This window comes from Cynoglossus semilaevis, chromosome 5, assembly GCF_000523025.1.
Source record: "Cynoglossus semilaevis isolate Cse_v1.0 chromosome 5, Cse_v1.0, whole genome shotgun sequence".
Taxonomy (NCBI): Eukaryota; Metazoa; Chordata; class Actinopteri; order Pleuronectiformes; family Cynoglossidae; genus Cynoglossus; species Cynoglossus semilaevis.
The window spans coordinates 16294582-16304999 of record NC_024311.1 but is presented as its reverse complement, the minus strand read 5'-3'; the positions used below and the strand labels follow the sequence as shown (position 1 = coordinate 16304999).

The 10418-nt window shown below is 39.2% G+C and overlaps 2 protein-coding genes and 1 non-coding gene across 4 annotated transcripts in view; 1 reads left to right on the top strand and 2 right to left on the bottom strand.

Annotated features, from left to right (window-relative positions):
• Positions 1 to 2078, bottom strand: part of pdpr (pyruvate dehydrogenase phosphatase regulatory subunit) — a 9965-nt gene extending 7887 nt beyond the window's left edge. Inside the window, exons 1-6 of the mRNA XM_008310798.3 lie at positions 1943 to 2078; positions 1040 to 1316; positions 702 to 835; positions 498 to 579; positions 162 to 325; positions 8 to 35 (exon numbers count right to left, since the gene is read on the bottom strand). Of these exons, the coding sequence (XP_008309020.1) occupies positions 8 to 35; positions 162 to 325; positions 498 to 579; positions 702 to 835; positions 1040 to 1305 (674 nt within the window). The 5' untranslated portion in view covers positions 1306 to 1316; positions 1943 to 2078. The remainder of the gene's footprint in view (positions 1 to 7; positions 36 to 161; positions 326 to 497; positions 580 to 701; positions 836 to 1039; positions 1317 to 1942) is intronic.
• An 887-nt stretch (positions 2079 to 2965) lies between these two features.
• The window catches only part of pnoca (prepronociceptin a), an 8800-nt gene continuing 1347 nt past the window's right edge, over positions 2966 to 10418 (bottom strand). The window contains exons 2-3 of one of the 2 annotated variants that reach the window (XM_017032429.2): positions 5237 to 5367; positions 2966 to 4053 (exon numbers count right to left, since the gene is read on the bottom strand). In XM_017032429.2, the coding sequence (XP_016887918.1) occupies positions 3436 to 4053; positions 5237 to 5367 (749 nt within the window). In that variant the 3' untranslated portion in view covers positions 2966 to 3435. Of the gene's footprint in view, positions 4054 to 5236; positions 5371 to 10418 lie in introns of both variants that reach the window. The other variant, XM_008310796.3, reaches the window with a different exon arrangement.
• trnag-gcc (transfer RNA glycine (anticodon GCC)) lies at positions 4164 to 4234 on the top strand. Its single transcript has one exon. It is a non-coding gene; the product is annotated as a tRNA-Gly (tRNA).

Here is a 10418-nt window from a genome sequence, read left to right as displayed (position 1 = left end):
CTGCTGAACACTGGTCCGCTCCAGTATCTGAACCCCTGAGAATACAAAAAGAGGTTGATGGAGTTGAAATGCAAGGCAGAAAGAGAAAAAGAGTGAAACAGCATCATATTTGGCCTAAAAGCACTACCAGTATTGATCACTTGATTTCAAAAAGTATTTACCTTGTCCAGCGGCAGCTACGGCCAGAGCATGATTAACTTCAGGTGGCGACACCACTGCATCTGAAGGGAGGTGGAGGGCTCCGACCAGGTCATGGATATTGATGAGAGGGTGGAGTTTTGCTATCTCTTTGGGCTTAATAATATTACAGTTGATTCCCATGACTCTGATGAGTGATGAAAACAAAGGCAGACATTATGTGTTGTTATTAAAACAAAGGGGAAAAATAGGACTAATCTGTCAATGTCAGCGTTACATATTACAACTATTATTATAAACTCTACCCAGCAGCTGCTTTCAAAGGTGTATGCATTAAAACAAAAGTTATGATATCTTACTTTAGTCTGGATGCCAGACGCTTCAGAGAGATAAAGCGATCCTGATTTTGAGCCAGACACAGTGACCCTGTCTTCACATAGCCTAAAAGACAGAAGAAAATGGAAGTAAAATGTAAATTGAGAATAAATACAATATAAGTGCATTCTGATTCCATGTAATTTTTTTTTCCAAATTAAATAATTGAAAAAAAATCGTATGCAAACCTGTTTTGATTCCTGTCTCTTTCTCCAGCTGTTCGTAAAGACCGTTGGAGTAGTTGGACATTTGACACTCAATAGATATTGGCTTTGCCACACTGACAATTCCAGCACAGAGTCTAGTTGTTCCTGCACCGAGTCTGTCAACAAAAAGAATATCATTAATCAAACAATATCCCTTCATTGATGTTTAGAAGTACAGAGAACTAATAGTCTAAAACTGTTTTAAAAATCCTCCTGATTCTCTGTTGCCCGTATAATTTAAAAACTGGCTTAATGACATTTAAATGATCAGGATAAGTAAGTAAGTGCCAAAACGGTGACACTTTGACATTTTGTCTCACCTGCCCTGCTCCAGGAGCACAATGTCAGTCCAGCCTAGTTTGGCCAGGTGGTAGGCAACAGAAGATCCCACAATTCCTCCTCCACAGATAACCACCCTCGCCTGACTGGGCAGCGGGAGCAGATTGGAGTCTCCATTGACTGCCATGAGGTGGGGTGAGGTCCAAAGGCCCCTGCCGGCTGGTCTGTAGCCCATGTGGGGGACAAGCCGCAGCCTTGGGAGCAGGACAGGGGACAGAGCCCTGGAGCTCCGCACACAGCTGCACATGGCTGTGCTTTCTAAAAAAATGAACAAACACACAATAATTATGTATATAGAACCAAACAAGATTGACAGATGTATACACACAGACCAATATTTAACTGTTGCCCATGGGTAATTTGCTGGGTTGTAGTTCATGAGATTTCCCATGATGTGACATTTTGGAAGGACAGATAATGAGACAGCAGGGGTACTTTACATTTTGCTGTTTTACATCGGATAAACGCGAGGTTAACACGTTGTTTTTGAATGCCGTGCTTCTTCACACGGTTAAGGTTGACCTGCTGTAGCTGTAGTTTCTTCAGCTGACACAGTATTTCTAACCATGGCTTAATAATACTGTACACTTTTAGCGGATTGTGTAGCTTAATTTACATTACGTTCATTAGATATTTACAAACATCGGCTTAAGTTTAAAATATCAGATTTACGTTGCTGACTGGTGGGCAATACGATATAAGAAAGTTTACTAAAAAACTTGCTCCATTTTAAGCGTTGACAGCGACGTGTTAGCATCATAAATAATGTTGTTAGCAAGCTCAGCTCGGCTAACGAAAAGCTGGTGGTGAATATGAATCTACAGCAGAGTGAGCCGCGATGACGGACTTTATATTTTTTTATTTTTAAAGAGAGAAAAACTTACGGAAAAGCGCGAGTCCACTCGCACCAATCTCTAATTGGCAGAAGCGAACGCCGGTAGACAGTGATACGACAGAAACGGTTTACTTTAGGTGCAGCACAGTAGCTCCCAATGACAAACTGACGTCAACAGGAGGAACTTCCGGTCGTAAAAAATCAAATGTGTTTTTCTCTTAATCGTAAGATAATACCCTCTATTATCCTCTCTTTTTTATTGTTTTTCAAATAATACATTTAAAATATCAGAAAGTGATAGAAAGGCTTAGCGATTCGACTGTTAAATAAGACTTTAAATTAAAAAATGGCCATATTTGCTTTTTAAAAATCCCCTAAAATATTTTAATTTGTAGAATTATTAAGATATAATGTTCATCAAGAAAGACCATACCATCTGTTAGTATTTTGTTTCTATTTATTTCTTCGGTATGAGGTTTTGGTCTTTTCTGGGTGGATTTTATGACAGTAAAATATTTCCCCTGTAGATGGCAGCATTGTAGCTTAATACAGTACAAATTATATATCACGAACAAATGTTAGTGGAGAAAATCATCCTATGACTTTTTTTAAATTAAATATCAGGTAAAAAAAAGATATAGATTTAATTTGAAAAAGTAAATAAAGAGTATTTTGAGACAGTGAACTAAAGAGTAAAGAATTAAGAGTACTTTAAGACAGCGTACTATAAACATCGAGAACAAAACACCTCAAGACACAGGATCAGTTGCTGCATGACAGGCCACAAAGGAAATAGCAAACCATTTTATTGACATTTTGAAATTCGGCTATTTACAAGTTCACATACTTTGCAACAAAAGGAAAAACACCGTCACAGTTGAAAAGAAATATCAAAGTATGTTTGTACATGTAGAAACATGACACCTGTACACAAAAAAGTCAAAGTACAATGTCCACATCACATAGTGTGAGTTTGGCACACAGATAGATTAGTGTATACGCATGACTGTTTGGTACTGTTTGGAAGTTTGGTATTTTACCGAAAACTTGTTTACAGAAAAACCGCATTATTCTAATATTCTTTCTGTGTTTACGCTCAATAATCGGCACCTTTTGTATTTTTTTTAATTCATCGCCACAAACGGCACAAAATCAGTTCTGTCTTAATTTAAATTTGGTTTTATTCTGTCCAATACAGAAACGCAAGGATAAAGATGAATACATTTTGGAGTATCCAGGTAATCACCAATGACAAAGGCTGATTCATGGACATAACACAGCATAAAAATAATGTTAATTTACAAAGAACCAGAAATAGACTTCATTGTTAGAACTGAAATGTTTTAAAATTATTATTAAAAGCTTCAGGTGCAACAAATTTTATAGATGTTTCTCCATAATTTACACTACCTGATAAATAATAATGTAGTATATCAATGGGTCAGCTTCAGTAAAACTGGTCAAACGTTGGAACTGGTGTGGACTGTAAGACTCGTGAAGTCGGGGAGTTGTTTTATGGCACCGGTTTAAGGGAACACGTTGCTAAATCTCATTCTGTTGGGAGAGGTTCTCGGACACGCTGTTGAACTCGGTGGCTCGGGCACTGATGCCCAGATACTGCTTAAGAAACTCACTGAAACGTTTCTGGTTGTTCCACTTGCGGGCTGACTTACGAATGCCAATGAAGCCACCGTATCTCTTTTGGTAGGATCTCCCCGGAGATATCAGCTTCCGAAAGTTGTGCCTCCCTTTGACAAAACCACCGAACCTCTTGGAGAAGTTCAGTCCCACATCTCCCTGTCCTCTGGTTGCCACGTCCGCATCCCTCTCTTCCTGGCCATCTTCCCCTTCATATTCGTCCTCAAGGGACACGGCATTCTGGGAATCGTAGTCAGAGTTTAACTGGCTGCCTTTGCCATCTAATTCCCCTTCTTTTATCCCGAGCGCCTGGGTAACATGGTCGAACCTTTGCAGTGCCATGGGGAGTAAAAGACCTCTTTCCAGTTGCTCTCCCTGATCAGAAAACAGCGCCCCCGCCTGCTCTTGAGATCTTTTCTGCATAGAAGCACTGATGGAGGATAGTGGTGATGACAGGGTCTGACGACAGACATCCCAGGACAAGGTGTGGGAGATGTTTTCTTCACACTCCAACAGACAAACCTGCAGGAGACAAATAAAAACAGTATCTCAGAATTCAGGCCAGGCTGGTTTATACCTACAACATCCTACAGCCGGGCATCTCTAAACTTCAAATGTTCTCAATGTATCAAGCATTGGTGGTTCAGTGGTAGAATTCTCGCCTGCCACGCGGGAGGCCCGGGTTCGATTCCCGGCCAATGCAAACATCCTTTTATTTTCAGCTCAACTCCCGAGGGATTCCTCGCCTGCCACGCGGGAGGCCCGCTTATCTTTCTGTTGGGTTACTTCGGGATGAAAAAATGTCTTATTTTGTATAGTTTTTGTTATCATTTTAATAACAATTTATGGTAAAACATTGCTTACAATTATTATTCAACAGCTTTAGTGGATAACTGGACAGTCAAATGTCCAATTAGAACCATATCAACATAAGGGATGATAAAAACAAAGGCTAATTCTGCCAGCAAGTTATCAGGGGACTTGTAGCTGCTCTATAAGAAACTCACGTGCTTGTACACGAATCGTACCATTTTAACTGGCGTTTCTTGCCTCTTTCGAGGGCGATGGCGATCCAAACGCCCCAGACTAAATGCCAATTACGTTCCAAACGCCCCAGACTAAATGCCAATTAATTGGCGATCCAAACGCCCCAGACTAAATGACAATTACAAAGATAGTTTGCATTGTCTGCACAAACACTGAATGTTAACTGAATTCAAGAAGACTTCCAAGCTAAGAGACTAATGCAATCTTTGAATCCAGCAGGTTCAGGAGTCCAAAATCCTGGTGAGTATTTTACACTCATCTAGACTTTAATATCTTTTCCCTCCTAAAATGCCATAAAACAGAGATGTCATTATCCAAAAAGAAACAACCAGAAGGTACAGGCTCAGAAAGGCCAAATGATTTGACTCGTATGATTCACAACAAATTAAAAGTTGATTGCCAAAAGGGTAAATTGATGACTTGGAAACAGCAGGGGAAGATGAAAACAAGGAATTGTTTCATTTCCACATTTTTAAAAAACCCCTGTGGACAGATTATGTTTGTGACTTATATTTTTGTGAGGGAGCAGTCTAGCTCTGTGTGATATGATAAAAATGAATAGTTTCAAAGAGTTCACTCTTTTTACAGTTTTATTACAAGCCACGTGTACTACAGGAGAGTACAACGTCTGGAGGATTTTAGAGTTCATGCTCCGTACCATGGTGTTGAAATTGAGCTGCTTTGGCAGGATGTTGCTGCAGGACAGACAGTCTGCCGGGCAATCACCATGTCCAGGATGACACAGACAGAGCAACAGCAGAGCCACCACCGTCTTCATGCTCCTACTGTCTTCTGGGAAACAGAACAGACAAAAACAAAACGGTTGGAATTAACATTGAGCTTTTACAGTATCTTATTTCTTTGAGGGACAGGAATCAAGATCGTTTTGCAGCCAGATAATCACAACTGTGTCAACTGTACAGTACTGAAAATATTTATGGTAAGTGCAACAAACTTTCTAAAAAATACTACTGCCTAATTCTGAGCTTTTATCTTTGCTTATTTTTTGGTGAACATCAAATGCTAAAAGAATAAAAATATCACATTAAAATCTGTTTCAATTCATCTGAAACTGTCAAGTTTTGTTGCTAATTAACTTTAGAGAAAAAACAACGCTTCTACAAACACTAAATGGTTAAAAATTGAAGGAAGCACACTATCAGTGGGTAGTATAATTGGAATGAGCGGCTGATTGAGACAAAGTTCAGTATTTATTTGTTCGTCCTCTTGTTGTTAAATATAGTCTCTTTTAACAACTTCAGTGACCACATTTTTTTCATCCAGTCAACCTTTCCTGACGTGCGGCAGGTTCCCTCCGAGAGCCTTGAAAACCTAATTACTTTGCTTTTAATTAAGTGATTAACCACTAAATAAACCTGTTAATAGATTCATTACTGTGTGTGCGCAGAGCTGAAGTGCAGCTGATGGACATTTAACACTGCAGCAGATGATAAGGGAGACCGTCGTTCATAAAGAAGAAACTTTTCCACGCCTTGACTTTCAGAAACCTCCATCACGACTCCAGAGACGTGACAAAGAAATATCATTACTCCCTTTTCTGTAGGAGATAGTGTTCATCCAAGGTATAAAGGTCAAGTACAGTCACTCACAGGAAACGTCAGCAGCCAACACTCCGTACAAAATGTCTGCATTCACCTACTGTAGCTAGGCTCGTTTTTACAAAATGTCTGCATTCACCTACTGTACAAAGCTTGGCTTGTTTGGATAGAAAGAAAAAACATGACGGGAACCAGAACTTCTATCATGCAACTATTTGGTGCACGGTATCTTATCATGAAGTGGCCAAAAAAAAAAAAACTTGAGGGTCTTAACGGTGGCGAGTGGTTGTTGGGGGTCAACCCGAAGGTCAACCTGGAGCTCCAGCTGCATGAAACCTCTCAGGTCAGTAGATACAGCTCCAAAACCTTGGAATGAAACGGACTGACTCACGTCCTGTTTTTGAATCACATTTTTCTCACTTGGTAATTGATTGTTGTTGAATTGTCTTTAACTTTTTATTGATGTTAACAAAAATAAAGTTATGTTTTTGAATCACATTTTTCTCACTTGATAATTGACTGTTGTTGAATTTTCTTAACTTTTATTGATGTTAACAAATAAAAGAACTTTAAAAATAAAGTTGAGTCCAGACATAAAGACAGGACCATCCACACTCACACTCATCTGTTAGCCGTATCTTTCATTACAATACACAAAAATTAGCAAAACTATTCAAAGTTAGCTTCTCATTTTATAGCACACACTGTAATTCATTCATCTTTACTTCTAATTCTCTTATTTTTACAGGCCTAGCACGTAGCCCTATGCTCCACATTCTCACGTCTGGTCAACCATAACAGAGTTATAGAACAAAAAATAAAAAAGTTCCCCCCCTTGAATCTGAACTCCAAGCAGAGCTTGAAGCAGAAAGCAAGTCACTCGAAGCAGCAAATTCCTGCACCGTGTTATCAACCTAATTCCCAGTGTAAAAAAAAAAAATTACATCATGTCCAACGGCAGCTTCCAGGCAGATTATTCACGCACGGTTGGACATAAAGCCGTCACACAAATTGTCATTTTCTTTGCCTGACGTCAGTAACAAAGCTGCATGTTGTCGTCACTACAGTGGTTTGACTTTAAGGTCATCACATCTGTGAAACTTTGGAAAACCGTGACAAGATATTTGCAATCAAATTTATATTATTATACTTAAAAAAAGACAGTTAGTTTGATGTTTTTAACACAGTGGTGCTGTGATACTGTCTGGTTTTAATTATTATGCAAACAAAATTAACATAACGGGATGCATTTTCAAATTAAGGAGATAAAGGTGAAACCGTATAAAAAGAGTGGCAGCCAATAAGAAAACAAATGAAATGTTGCATAATTGAAAATCCCTGCGTGTCACTGACTTCGTTAGTTGACGAGTTGATCAAAGTTTGACAGGTAATTAACTGTTGTATCTCCTTCTGCCCGCAGCCAGATGGTCCTCTACTTAATCTGTCAAACAAAAGTCACTCTGCGTGACAGGTCATCCCACGTCCGGTGTCCATATATCATTCCCCTTTTGTTTCACGTATTGATGGCTAACAGAAAAAATGGCAGAGCGCTCATTGATTTGACATCTTTCGGGAAACTAAATCTATTCCTTCAATCAGTTTGATTAGAAAGTTAAATGTTTGCGCATCAATCGTCGCTGTCGCTAACTGACAGCATTAGTTATCCACTGACTTATCTGTCAACGACACTCACCCACCTGTCCACACAGAACCGCTGCTGTTCACTGTGGAATAAATGTGTTTTTATAAATTAACCATTTCTAGGGGCAGTAATTCTGGGTTGTTTTTTTTTTAATTTGTTAGCCTTATTAGGTTAATAAACCTTCGTCTTAGTTCCAAGTGAGTTCATTATGAGCTCTTATTTAATCAATACTGCATAAATAGGCACCAACTCGAAAAACGAAAATAGGAAAATAAAATAACAAAACATTATACTAGTCTATAGAGACACACAGTAATTGCGTCTAAGACTCTGGTCAGAGGTCTTGTCCACTCAGTTGCGTCCACCATTGTGGCTCTTTTGACGTCTCTGCAGCCAGAGGGAACCTTTAGTGGCAGCCGTTAGTGCTTTTATGCCACGCTCCCTAACAGTGCGAGTGTGCGCTGCTTGATTATATGTTGAAGCCATGGCAGGCAGCCACACTGAGCCAAATCAATTTCCGCTCCCGATGCACCTTATAATGACCTCAGGTCGATTAATGGCCGGTGCTTTGTTTTTGATTCTTCCCACATAGTGTGTTGTGCTTATTTCATATTGATTTTTATTATTATTATTATTATCGTTATGATTGCGCTCTCTGTGTTTGGGCAAAATGAAATAGTGCACAGTTAATGTTATGTTTCTATTTCACCTGGTTTTATTTGTTTATTTTATTTGGTGATGGGAAAAAAAAGAATTGACTCTGCAGAATTTTCTGTTTCATAAAATCTAACTCATAGTAATGGCTGCATTCCATCTCAGTGAGTCACTAATAGTCCCAAATACAAGCAGCATTCATCATGATATTTGATATCAGGTGAAAGGAAATGAGGAACCTATCCAATCACAGACTTATTCGCTGTTTTAAAATGACAAATGTTGGGGATTACAGACTTATTCGCTGTTTTAAAATGACTTATTGTTTTTTTTTTACCCTCCACACATGGGTTGAAGATGAAGACAGAAGGTTCCCTCTGTGAGATGACCTTGGCAACGGCTTTAAAATCGAAAAATAAAGATCATGGTAAAGATTAACTCCAGCCAAAGAATTTGTGATTTACCATTGTATAAATAACAATTAGTTTGTCCTCAAAAAATCAAAAGTTTTCATCTCTGTGACGTTCATTGTCAGATCCAGCCAATGAGGAACTGCATCCATTTCTATTATTTAACTGGTATTTACATTTCTCTATTTCCTCACGAGGCAGGTTTAGGTTTTTTTAAATGTCAGAAATTCCCTTTGATCTTGAATTAACGACTTTAAAGCTAACGTGTTGTTCTGTCTGTGGCTGCTGAGACGACCAATTAGACTGGAGGTGATGTAATTTGCTGTCACAGACAAGTAAGGAGCTGAAAAGGTTTCACCTCAAGCCTTTAACTTCTCAGTTTAACACGAGCGTTTACTAAATGTCTGAATGACGCACACATCAGGACGGTGGGTCTAAAAAAGCCTTTGGTTTGTGATTTATAACATCTACATGTGCTGTGATATGTAAATAACCAAACAATGAGAAAAACAAAAGCCAGAGAATCTTTTTTACTCTTGAAAGAAAAAAAGAGGGAGAGAGGGAGGCTGGAGGTAATCCCAGCAGTCATTGGGTGAGGTTCAAGGGCTATTGGTCTTTGACTGTTCAACGGTCCGTCATATATGGAGACAAACAACCATCGTTCACTCATATTCATGCCTGTGATTCATTGAAAAGTTCCAAGAAAACCCATGAGAACATGTAGGAGAACATACAAACTCCAAACAAAAAAAATCATTAGCCATCAGCAGGGATTGAATGGGTGAATTTCTTAATATGTGGCAGGAGCAGTATCTGGATTAGATATCCCATAATTCATACGTGTCAAACTCAAGGCCTGGGGGTCCTGGAGACCCCTGATCTATACAGTTACTGTTGCTCAAATACACAGTGGATAAACATGTTGTTATTTGGACACACTGTGCGGAAAAAAAAGTATCAGAAACTATTGTTGGAGACGACCACCAGCCCTCGACACATTCTACATCACAGGTCACTATCAGGATTCACAGAAATGATTTAAATCCACCAACTATCTGAAGCAACATTCTGAGTTATATCTTTACGTCATTCTCTTTCTTTCTTTCTTTTTTTATATTTATCAATAATTTTACGTCCACTTCAAGTAATGACTCAGCTGCCAATCAAAATGCACGTCCACTCACACAGTGCTGCAGTAAAAACCCATAACCCATAATAATGTATTTTCTGTGAAAACAGCATCATTATCTCTGCGACATACAGTCAGGTGTAAAATAGAAAAGAGGAAACACAGAGAGGAAACTCCAGGATGTATTAGTGAAATCCTCCCAGTACAAAAGGACAGACATGAATCCCGCTGTGTTCTGGTCATTTTCTATCTGGATTAACTCCACAGAGTCAGGGCCAGTCCACAAACAAACAGGCCACAGCAGTAAACACTCTGTGACCCCATGATCCTCCGTCTCTTATCCCTCCCTTTCTCCCAACCTGCTGATGAATGAGGGCGCCACCTGGGGTCAAGGCAGTTTGTCCATAAAGCTAATGGTGTGTGTGTGTGCGTGTGCATGTGTGTGT